Genomic DNA, 12,033 nt, shown 5'->3' with positions numbered 1-12,033 from the left:
TTACTCATGGCTGAGCAGCTGAGAGCCTGCCCCAGCAAGGTGGACTAGGTGAGGGAGGAGAGGTGCTGCAAAACACTGCCATATGCTGAACCTCTCAGTATTAACTCAGAGGGGACCAGCAGAGCCCACAGGGCTGCCTGATAATCTCGGGCCACCAAGGGAGCTGCTTAAAATCACATTTTACCAGGTCCTTCCAGTTCATTACCCTGGTCCTGAGCATCAAAATGATGGAAATCACAAGCAGAAGCTGGCATGTTACAGACATTTTGGAATTAATTACACAGGAACACTCATACAGCATCACACCAATTCCCCAGTAGCTGCAATATCCACTTAGAAACCAGATACTGGGAGCCTTGTTGATGCACTAGACAAATTCACAATAATGTACCTCAAAGCACCACTGCACACTTGCCTGAAGGTAAATATTTAAAAGACACCAAGTAGACAAGTCCTTGTTACAGAGTACTGGAATACATTTGCCAGATCTCTCTCTTAATGCCCCATCAGTTCTTTAGCATGTTTTCCTAAAGATCACCAGAAATGTGTCATGCTTACCTCACTTTTAAAACAGTGCATTTTAATCTGCATTTAAAAATTGCTACAATTCAAAACCAAAACACAGCAGAATGAAAAATGATCACAAAAAAGCTTTAAATGTGACACATTACTATCAGATGAGAACAGAAAAAGTGCTGTTACTGAAGTAAAGCTTGCCTTCCTACACCAGATCAAAACGAGACACCTTGAGACAACCACTGCAAGTCTATCTGCAGTGTCAGATCTTGAGAAGGCAGCCTCTGCTTAACCATTCACAGCTCCTGTGTCACCATTAATTCAGATCTCATTCCTGATTGAGGCCCAGCACATTTAGCACTACATTGTCACAGCAGAACCACCTGCATTATCTGTCCCAAATTTAACTGAGCAACAGAGCTGCTGAGAGCCCGGAGTGGGGATCACAGGCAGAACAAAACCTTGGGAGAGAAGTTGAGACCAATGCCAATTTGGTGTTGGCCTTATTATTTCTGGATTATCAACAAACTCAGCAGGAGGCAAGACCAGCCCAGCATCCTCATCCCAAGCTGTGGCAGAAACTCAGAGATAATAATGAAATGGGATAGTCTCAGTAAGGCTAATACTGAAATGATCATGATGTTCTTAACTCTGCCAACTATAATAAAGATGCTTAATCCATTAAGAGGAGGTTGTTGCCTAGACTGGGCAGGTTTTGGCTTTCATTTCAACTGACAGTATTTTTCACTTCACCATCATACAGAAAATCCTGAATTTAAAAGGAACTCGTATAGTCTTTCAGTTGTTTTTAAGAGGGAGACTGAGTAAAGAAATAGCACTGGTATTAAATGAAATTTCAAACACTTGTGAATGTAAAAAAGGAACATTATCATATAAATCTGTCTGCAGAGACAGAATAGAGTCTACTCCTAAATTCTGTGCATTCAGACACAGACTGAAAGAGAGGCTTGTGTTAAAATAGGAGGCTCTCCTAAAAAGCCCAAATGAACTACCACGCTGCCTTAAAATTAGGTTGCAATTCAACACATGGAATGGAGAGATCACTTTGACTCTTCCTTTTACAAAGCTCCCATCATTAAAATTTTATTTCATATGAATTCTTACATCTTGCCCTCTACCATTGGATAAATTAAGACATTTGGTGTCATAATACAGCAATAAGTTCTAAAAGAAAAACATTCCTTTCAGCTTAATTCCCAGTAATAAATTCCAACTTAACTGGAAAGTCATGTCACTCTGTTTCTGATGGTCAAGGACACAAACCTCTGACTTTTATCTCACATAAAACATTGAAAATAATTTTCTTACCGTGCTCCAATGACATCAAAGAGATGCTGCCAGCGATCATTGATTTTGTTCAGTTTATCATCTATTTCTGCAACTCTGCTCTTGTTGCTAGCCTTGATTAGCTGATCACCCATTTGTTTCAAGTGAAGCTTATTTTCACTGAACAGGTTTATTTCTTCCATGCAGTCCTGATAAACATACACAAACATTGCTTTAATTACAGGGCAAAACAAAACAATGATACCAAAAGAAAAATATGTGTTTCTTTTCCCACGTGTGTGATGTGAAGTCAGGTTTTGCTGAGGTTTTACATTAGCACGTAGAGCTCTCACTAAAAACAAAAAAAAAACCTCAGTGAAGAAGCTCTCTCACAATCCATGAAAAAATAAGCAGCTTAAAGACTTGCAAGTGCCAGGAGTAAGTATTCCTAAAAATAGCAATCGAATGTTCTAATTTTATCTGTTGTTTTCCTGACTTAACATCATTTTTCAATGAAGCTACCTCAAAAGAACCTAAATTTGAGTTTAGGGTGGCTTTATTTTGCTGGCATTCTTACCCAGAGGAGATGTGGGATTAGATACTGAGACATTTTAGCCATGGGGAAGAACAGCAGAACAATAATGGTTGATTTTCTTTAAAATCAAGCTAATACAAAAGTATTAGAATGCACCAACTACCATGAGGGAAGGGGCAGAATTAGGTTTTGTTTTTTGGTTGTTGTAATTTCTTGTTTGCCTGGCATAAGAACTACCCCATCCTTCAACCTTTTCCTTGCCCTCTGCTCACCAGTTGTGTGGATGATGGAGGTGCTGAGAGCAGTGAGCTGCTCCCAGGACACCATTTGAGCAGTGCTGGGTGTGCATGTGTGCCCCAAAGCCCCAACAGCCCAGACCCACCAACACAGCTCACACTGAATAAATGCAATAAATGCAGTCCAGTGGCATTTCTGCTCTGCTTTAAGCTCCAAATCTGAGCATCAAGAAGAGCTAATGATAGAAAAGCTCATCTCACAAAACCCTGTGTGTTGGTTTTACATCATGTATCACTTCCAAGAGCAATGAATGCATGAGGAATGGTGCCTCTGTAATGAGTTATCTGGCTGCAATTGAAGAAGAGTGGCATTACTGCTTACCTTCTGCAGTTTGTCTATCATGTCTTCAATGCTAACATCTGCAGTCTGCAACACTTTGCTTTCCATCTGGACCAGCCAGGAGCACAGCTCCTTATTCTTCTCATTGAACACGATCCAGGTGTTGAGCCTGTCCTCGATCTCCTGCTTCCTCAGGGACACCTGTGGAAAAGCACACACCAGAAATTCAAGCAACAGCTTTTTCTGGAAGGAAGCCAGCAATTATGAGCCTTCTAATTTCTAGTCTGCATTTGATCTTATTCCATTTTGCAGGAGCAGTTATCAAGTATCCTACTTTCCTTTCCAAAGCCATCAAGCAGATTGTTATTACATCTTATTTTGGATTGCAGGGCAAAAAGTTGACTTGCAAATACCAGATTCTCTCCCTCAGAAGAAAGAAACTGAGTGACAGCTTTATAAATAATGTGCTTATATAATAATTTAAATGTTACTCAGTGAAAACCTGAAAATGTCAAACACAGAAAGAATATAAAATACATAATTACTACATATTGTTTAGTATGGCCCCGTATATAACACAAGAGAAATAACACCTGGGTAAGTTCTTATTTTTCTGCCACTCTAAGAGAAACTTTGCAACTACTGACTGCAATTATTTTATCTCTATAAAAGCCTCCCTGTTTTCTTTCCATTTGCCCAGCAGTAATTGGAGAACTTCCAAAAAATGAGCATCAAGAATCTATCATTTTCATTGAAAACTATGGATTTTTTTTTCCCCCATCAAAAATACATTTTCCAGAATGGATAAACAAATTGTCTAGATAGAGCAATTAAGGTCTGAGACTGCCTGAAAAAGCTGAGTTATTATCATTGCTCCAATATCTCAGAAATAAGCAGGGTCACACTTCTAACTAGCTAATAGCACCTGTCTCTAGCCTAAGGCTCTTAAATATGTATTTATTTATTAACCTTGATGGATTCCTGTACCAGGATATATGGGACAAAGGAAGTGAGAAATGGTTCAAGCTCTACTGAAGCAAGAGAAACAAGTAACTCCTCATTCTCACCAATAAATTCTGTCTATAAAGATTGTGCATAATATTTTGCTTGTCTTGGCTGTAAATGGCCACACTAAATGTCTCCCCATGGCAGGAAACACTCCCTTCTTCACATCCCACATGCACTTTATACAGCATATGACTCCTCAAAATTCCATTATTGATTCTTCTAGACTAATATCTAACACTCTTTTGTAGCCCAGAGTGAAGTTTAAATGTGTAGTGTGGAAGCAAGGCCAGTTCCATGTAACACCAGGACCAAAACAGAAGGCACCAAGCCATCTCTGACCACATTGCTTTTGTCCCCTAAATTCTGACTTGTTTTCCAGGAGGGGATGGAGAGCTGAAAAGGATTTCTGAATCCTTCATGACAATCTGAGCAAAAACATGAGGATAAAAGGACTATCTTGGGACACAGGGAAACAATCTCCCAAGTTCTCCATAGGAAAAAGCCTGGAGGTGCAGGGACCTCAAAAACTTTCTAAGAGTGTCTCTGCTCTGAGATGATCCCATGTACCCTCAACCTCAGAGGTTTGGAGGGTGAGCCCTTCATCCTTCCTTACCACTTGCAGCATCTCCCATGTATGGAGATGAGTTTTCTTGGTCAGTGGAAGAACAGACTCTGCTTGTCAGAGCTCTAAATGCTCGTGTGATTCTGACTCCATGTTTGCCTGCTCAGAATGGGACAAGGCAGGATTTTAACAGCAAGAAGCAGATTTAGCTGGCCAAGCAATACAGGCTGAGAGTAAAAAACAGGAACAACCCAAAAAATCCCAGACAAGCTTCTAGGAACATGAACCCTTCAAGCCATTGCTTTGAGCCCTTTCTCCTCTGCCCAGCTGCCCTGGTACCACCCCCATTTTGCACCCACTGTGTGAGCATCCTGTGCATTCCAAAGGGAAGCTAAAACAACATCCCCAGAGATGCTGGCTGGGATGAATGGTTAAATCTCTGACCTACATGCACCTTGCAAGGGCAGCTCTGTAAATGCTAATCCCTTGAGTGCATCTGCTCCCTCTGCCTGTCTGCCCCTGCCCAGTGGAGCACAGGCATCTGGCTGCCCCAGGGCTGTGACAGCTGCAGCTCTTTCACCTCCCTGCATTTATTCTGCACACTTTGCTCCACACAATGCATCTTGACCCTACTTTGTTAGCCAAAATGAAGCAGTCATGCCAACAGCAGAGCTGATCAAGTCTGCTCTCCAAGCCTGTGTCCAGCACTGAGCCCCACTGTGGGCTCTCCTGAGGCTCATTAGGGCTGTGCAAACATTCAGAATCTCCCTCCCTACAGCACTCAAGAGATTCCTCCCACTACAGATTTTGTGTGCCTAACACAGTTACATTACTGTCACCTCTTTCCTGCCTCCAAGACAGACTGAACTCAGCGTTGCTCCCTCAGGAAATTAAAATGGAAATTTTGAATAAAATCTGATCTTAAATTACTACAGGAAATTACTACTTGGATAGACTGTAGTGGAGCACATATAAAAAATTTTAATTTTCAGGGCTATTCAACACAGTGGGGACAGCAGGCTTCAGTAGCTCACAAAAAGAATGAAAAACAACGAAGTTCTCTCATTTATAGGCTTAACTGCAGATTTCCACTAGGAAAATGGTTCAGGCATTTTAATTTAAAAAATAATGGCTTGTATTTCTCAGAAGGGGAGAGGATGTCTCTGGAATTATTTTCAGAGTTCAGAAAAAATAACAGAGAAAACACTGGTTGTATAACAGCCATCCAGTTTAAGAAATTAAATTCTTCTTTCTCACTGCAATGCAAAAAAAAATTAATTATTCCAATCAAACTAAATAACTATTTCATCACAACATAGTTTGTGAAATAAGCACAGCTGTTCATTACTCTGGCAACATCCCCACCAAGATTGCTTGACCTTTGCCTGTGGAAAGGTTAGAAACAAAATACTAACTGGCTTCAGTACTTCTTCACAAACTGTGAAATAAAAGCTTTTTACTCAAGTAAAGGGATGCAAGAATTTGGTTTGCTGGTGTGTAGAGTACCCCAGAGTGACTTAAGACCCTGAAGTATTTTACCTCTTCCAATCTTGTTAACAGGACAAAGTAAACACACGTTCAAACTGCAGAACAACCTAATGAAGCAAGTCCATGTGACCTTGCTGTGTTTTCCTGCAATTTTTCGAACACTAAATTAAGTGCAACACAGCAACAAGCCACAAATAATGCAAATGTTTCACAGCATTTTCCTGCTACAAAGAAGACAAGTCAGTTCTCAATGTGTTCAAGCCCTATGAGTTAGTATTTAAACACATTTAAGTTTCCTTTCTGCTGGCATTTTGTTTCAACTTCCCTCTTCCTTTCCTTGCTCCGTGCCCTCAGGCAATTCCTGTGCTTATCCCTCCCTGCCTTTGGCAGCCAGGAACAAAGGCACCTATTCCAGCAAACAGCTGCATCTGGCTCTGTGCAGTCAGAGCCTTACACAGGGTTACACAGCCACTTCTTACAAAGGGTTTGCAACTAAACCCTGGGCAGGATTTTGTTGTCCAGAACACAAAGGGTGAACTCCACCCGGGCTGACTGTGGGGGAGCAGCCCCATTCCCAGCCAGAAGTGCCAGAGGGGCCGAGCCCAGGAGAAACCCCAGTCCTGTCCCAAGAGAAACCCCACTCCTGTCCCAAGAGAAACCCCAGTCCTGCCCCCAGGAGAAACCCCAGTCCTGTCCCAGGGAAACCCCAGCCCTGCCCCGGGAGAAACCCCAGTCCTGCCCCAGGAGAAACCCCAGTCCTGCTCCAGGGGAAACCCCAGTCCTGCCCCGGGAGAAACCCCAGCCTTGCCCCAGGGGAAACCTCAGTTCTGTCCCAGGAGAAACCCCAGTCCTGCCCCATGGAAACCCCAGTCCTGCCCCAGGAGAAACCCCAGTCCTGCCCCAGGGGAAACCCCAGTCCTGCCCCATGGAAACCCCAGTCCTGCCCCAGGAGAAACCCCAGTCCTGCCCCAGGGGAAACCCCAGTCCTGCCCCATGGAAACCCCAGTCCTGCCCCAGGAGAAACCCCAGTCCTGCCCCAGGGGAAACCCCAGTCCTGCCCCAGGGGAAACCCCAGTCCTGCCCCCAGGAGAAACCCCAGCCCTGCCCCAGGAGAAACCCCAGCCCTACCCCGGGAGAAACCCCAGTCCTGCCCCAGGAGAAACCCCAGTCCTGCCCCAGGAGAAACCCCAGTTCTGCCCCAGGAGAAACCCCAGCCCTACCCCGGGAGAAACCCCAGCCCTGCCCCAGGAGAAATCCCAGTTCTATCCCAGGAGAAACCCCATTCCTGCTCCAGGGAAACCCCAGTCCTGCCCCAGGGGAAACCCCAGCCCTGCCTCAGGGAAACCAGCCCGGAGGAGGTGAACACTCACCCGAAGGCAGAGCTCTTCCCACTGCCTGTGCAAATGCTCCACTTGCTCCTTGAGCACCATCATGTCCTCGGTGAGGATGAGGTGTGCCAGCTCCGCCTTCATGGCCTGCAGCTCCTTCATGTCGTGGGCCCAGTCTGCCAGCGACTGCTCCAGCTCCTGCATGGAAATGCACCCGCACAAGCCTTGGCACTAAGCTCCTCGGCTTTCCAAACCTGCTGCCTAATCCCTGCCTGGCCTGTGGGGGAGGAGAGCAGGGAATGTGCCGCCGCCTGTGCCGGGGCTGGGCTGGCCAGGATCCCCAGGAGATCACTGGAACCCCACTGGAAGCCACTGGAAGTCACTGGAGCCCATGGCAGTGCCCCACTGACCCACCGGTCCATCCCTGCATCCCAAAGTGCTGGGACAGCCTGGCCCCAGCAGCTCCCCATGCTCCAGGGCATCTGGGCTCTCACACCCAGGTCAGCACATGCCTGCTTCTTCAGGGTTTCCTTTATTCCTGTTATAATTGCTTTGGACGAGTTGCTTTCCACCTGTATTTGCTCCAATTTCAGGTTATTTTTCTAAACACACAAAAAGATTAAATCAGTTGCCTTCTCTAATGAATGATGTCATAGGCACTTCCTCAGATTTGTGAGGAATGTGGAGCTTTTAAACTGCTTGTTCACAGAAAACAGGCTCTCTTTTCTGCTTTGCTCCCCCAACTCTCCTTTCTCTTTATTATAAGTTACATATTTTCCTTAACACTGTTAAAATTGTCACCTAAAAGGCAGAGGTACCACTGCCTGCAGCTGGGTAATATGACAGTCTACACACACAAGGTCCTAGGTCCCATTTTGCAAAAAAGCTGCTGGGAAGGGTCACTAGCTCATCCAACAACAACAAAAATAACCTCTTAGAGAGAATCCAGTTTGTCTCATTTTGAAGGGGAAAAAAACTGTGAGTGTTTGTGTCAGAAGTGTGCTGGGTCTAAACCCTGTAAGGATTTTCACAGGTCTTGGACCCAGCTTCAACACTAGAGGAAAACACCAAACAAACCTGAGATCACACTACTCCTATAGATGTGCACACTTGCATTTATGTCTCCTAACAAGGGGCAAATCCAGAGAAATTACAGAGCTAACTATGGAGTTTCATGGGACTTTGCTAGGCTTATAGAAGGTCCAGGGCTGAAAGAAAAATAGCTTTATTCCAGATAGAAATGCAAAGCAGGAAGAGCATGCCATGCCATTTTAGTCCTTTATTGTACTACAACACCTACTAGCAGCACTTGCACTGGCACTGCCTGACCCTGCTGCCTCTGCAGCTGAATTTCTCTTGCTGGGATAAGAGGCAGAAGTTGTGTGCTTCCATCTCACAGATAAGTCAGGGCTACAGCAAGGCTGCTGCTGTGGGAAAGACAGCCAGCACTCATAAAGAAGATTTCAGACAGCTGATAATGAGTTCAAAGCCTTGGCTTGTTAATAAGCTTATTTGTTCCCACTACATAGGTCAACAATTCACTTCATAAAAGGATGATGAAAGACTGACCACTCCAGACAAATGTCTCCTATTCCTTGGAAATGTTTTTCTAGCCATTTAATTTTCATGGTGCACTATGGGCTGCAAGGAATTTTGCCACTCCCTTACTCTTAATTTTCCTTCTCTTTAATTATTCCCAGATCCTGCAGGTATGTATGGTGCTTTGCAGAATTACAAGGTCTGTTGCCTAAGGAGCTCCATGTGCAAAATGGATTGGGAAACAAAAAGGGAGGTTCAGTCATGAGACAGGAGCCAATTGAGCTGAGAGAAGGGAGCTTTTTCCCTTTTGTTTGAGAAACTACTTATTTTATAAATTCAGACTGTAAAGGGAGCAGAAGCAGGAAAAGAAATTCCAACTACTACTACTACTACTCAATCTTCTTGATCAGCTGGACTTTGGAGATGGGCAGCAATCAGGATGGTATAAAGAGAAATTCAGTGTCACTGAAGAGCAGGTAAGAAAGAAAACTGATTTTACAGGGATGAGGTGCTGTGCAAAGACTACATCAATTTAAATACAATATAGCTGTTCATACCTTAATATGTTCCTTGGCTTTGTGGAGCTCTTCATGTTCAACAGGGAGTGGATCTTTCACTTTCTCCTTTAGCTCCTGCAGCCTGCTTTCCAGTTCCTTGGTTTGCTTTTCAAAGCGGTCACAAGTCTGCCCAGGGAGAACCAAAGAAATATAAAAGGTGAGGATATTTTATCAAAACATATGAACCACACGGATATGTTACAAAATAGCATCTTCAACCCACTGCAATAATCTATCTTGTGCTCTGTTTTTTTGAATTTTCCTTTTTGATACATAGTGCCACCCACAAGATTTTGGTGCTTGCATTTACAGAACTTCAAGCCTCTCTTATTTAAGCCTTGCCTTAGAGAGCATTTCTGCTCACTTTGTTTTGTTCAACCCAAGAGGCTTTAAGCATGATTTTTGGAGTCTATCAGTGACAGTATTCAATTTTAAGACATACCTAATGTCCTACCTAGCCATGAAAGCAAATTCATTGCTGTAAGGAAATAAATATGACCAGCCCTTCTATTTATATGCTGAAAAACATGAGGAGGAACAAGTCATGTTGACTCTAAGCTAAATTTCAGCTTTACAGCCCAAAGCAGGAGTGAGCTCCAGGCCATGGAGAGCTTCAGAACAAACAGAGCAGAAACATCCATTGTAGCAACAAATGAAATCCAACTCAATTTCCTTTGGAGAATCAGGGGACCACAGTTTCAGCATTCCCCAAGCCCTGATGACACATGACAGCACTTTCCAGAGTGCCCCTGCAGCGAGCAGCAGCCCTGCCTGGAGATGGTGGGACAGGAAAGCTCCTGAGACCCAAGGCCAGAGCAGCAGGTGGGGAGGGCATCACCTACCTGTAGGGTGCCACTGAACTGCATCTTCTTCTTCTCCAGCAGGGCCTGGGTCTTCCCCCAGCGCTGCTGTAGCTGGCTGAGCTCCTCCTGGAGGGCAGCGCTGGTGTTGGGATCGGAGACAGCGCGCAACTTCTCCCCGACGTCGATGACCAAGGTGTACATGGCTTCCCACCTCTGAAGGATCACTGCCTTACTCTTGAAAAGGAAAACAAAGTTAACTTTCCAAGCTGTTGTTAGAAAGTTCCAGAAGTGCTTTGCTGGTATTTCACTTGGGAAGATGACTCACAAGGTACAGCTTTTTTCACAGTCGCCAAAGAGGAATCAATAGATCTCCTATGTGCTTCTTTAATTTCAGAAAAATCATGTTTTCTCTGATATTTTGTTTTATAAAACTCTACAAAAGCTTTCCCCAGACCAAATCCATAGTGCCAGACTGAAAGTGTAGCAGTCAAAAATACAAACTAAGTTCTGTGATCACCTCTAAGGTCAACATCTTAGGCTCATTTTTTCAGACATAACAGCCCTGTTAATCATGATGCACTCCAAGTGAAGTAAGCCATCAATAATAATTTCTCCACAACAAATTGATCCCTAACACAAGGAGGTATAATCAGAGCTTCTTTATGTAGAACAGCAGCAGGAGGAAAAGGGCAATTTGGAGTAGGAGGGGGAAGACTTTCTGGCTTTTCTCACTAAGAAAAAAGCATGAGCACTAAGTTGTAAAATCTACTGAAAATCACCTTTACACAGCAGGTAGAAATACAGATGAAATAAAAAGGGCAAGCACCAAATGGAATACTGGTAATGTGTTAATCCATCAACACTAGGTGTGTGGAGACACAATATAAATCTTGGAGTGTGCAAATAGCATTCAGTAGTAGGATTTTAAAAGGTTTTAGATTGCCTTATGCAACCATCAAGTTCACTGCTTGTTTTTACCTTCCTATAAAACAAAGAGCTCCACAGTTAAATGCAAAACTAAAACATCCAAAATTAACAAAGGAAAATATTTTTTCCACTGCATGTAAAATGCAGAACTCGCTGTTCTGAAGAACTGATCATAAGGTTTGTATATCTTTGAGTGAAGAGATTCCCTTGCTTTTTCTTAGTTTCTGGCCTCTCCTGCCCATCCCTGAACACACAGGATGTATAGAGCCTGTTTTGCCACACAAGTACCTTTCTTCAGGCAAAATAAAAGGCCTGAATTCAGCAGTCATGTCAGTAAGATGCACACAGACCTAGAGGTTACCTGCTGACTAGTGTGTCTGTTTCATCTGGCACCCTGAATTGCCATTTTCATATCCATAAGATTTTTAAAGCATGCAAGGTTGCTAAATGGCCATGCTGATCAAGAAGTTTCTGAGTACAATGAGCCTTTTGCAATGTTGCTGCTTTCTTACCTGTGCTCAGCTCTAAGGAAAAAAGTATCACCAATCATTTCTCCCCCAAGAAAAGTGTCTGATTTTAAAGCTTTTTGCCTGACTGGACAGAAGCTTTTTCAGTGTGAGGGAAAAAGCCCACACATTTTAGATTTATGAGAAATAAACACAGTACCTTGAAATCGTGAATTACATTTCTAAGCTGGTAAAGGCTGTAACAGTCCTGGCTCTTCACAGCTGCAAGGAAGCTGTTTGTGTCATCAAGGAATCTGCTGAGGCTCTGCAGGGAACTCCTGAAGAGCTGCCACTGGCTCACGAGTCCATCGACGTCCTTCTTCCTCTGCTGAACCATCCGGATAACATTCTGCCACTGCTCCTTCAGCAGTGTCAGCTTGGAAATAAACTCTGTCCTGAAA

At 43.8% G+C, this 12,033-nt stretch overlaps 1 protein-coding gene across 5 annotated transcripts in view; it reads right to left on the bottom strand.

Annotated features, from left to right (window-relative positions):
* SYNE2 (spectrin repeat containing nuclear envelope protein 2) overlaps positions 1–12,033 on the bottom strand; it is a 177,352-nt gene that overhangs the window by 30,633 nt on the left and 134,686 nt on the right. For all 5 annotated transcript variants that reach the window (XM_063159774.1, XM_063159769.1, XM_063159771.1 and 2 more), the window contains 6 exons: positions 11,793–12,027; positions 10,239–10,433; positions 9,397–9,522; positions 7,343–7,498; positions 2,957–3,115; positions 1,846–2,012 (listed from right to left, as the gene is read on the bottom strand). In XM_063159774.1, coding sequence (XP_063015844.1) covers positions 1,846–2,012; positions 2,957–3,115; positions 7,343–7,498; positions 9,397–9,522; positions 10,239–10,433; positions 11,793–12,027 — 1,038 coding nt within the window. The remainder of the gene's footprint in view (positions 1–1,845; positions 2,013–2,956; positions 3,116–7,342; positions 7,499–9,396; positions 9,523–10,238; positions 10,434–11,792; positions 12,028–12,033) is intronic.

The sequence above is a fragment of the Melospiza melodia genome, chromosome 6 (genome assembly GCF_035770615.1).
Source record: "Melospiza melodia melodia isolate bMelMel2 chromosome 6, bMelMel2.pri, whole genome shotgun sequence".
Taxonomy (NCBI): Eukaryota; Metazoa; Chordata; class Aves; order Passeriformes; family Passerellidae; genus Melospiza; species Melospiza melodia.
The sequence above is the reverse complement of the archived record's forward strand: the minus strand, read 5'-3'. Positions and strand labels throughout refer to the sequence as shown.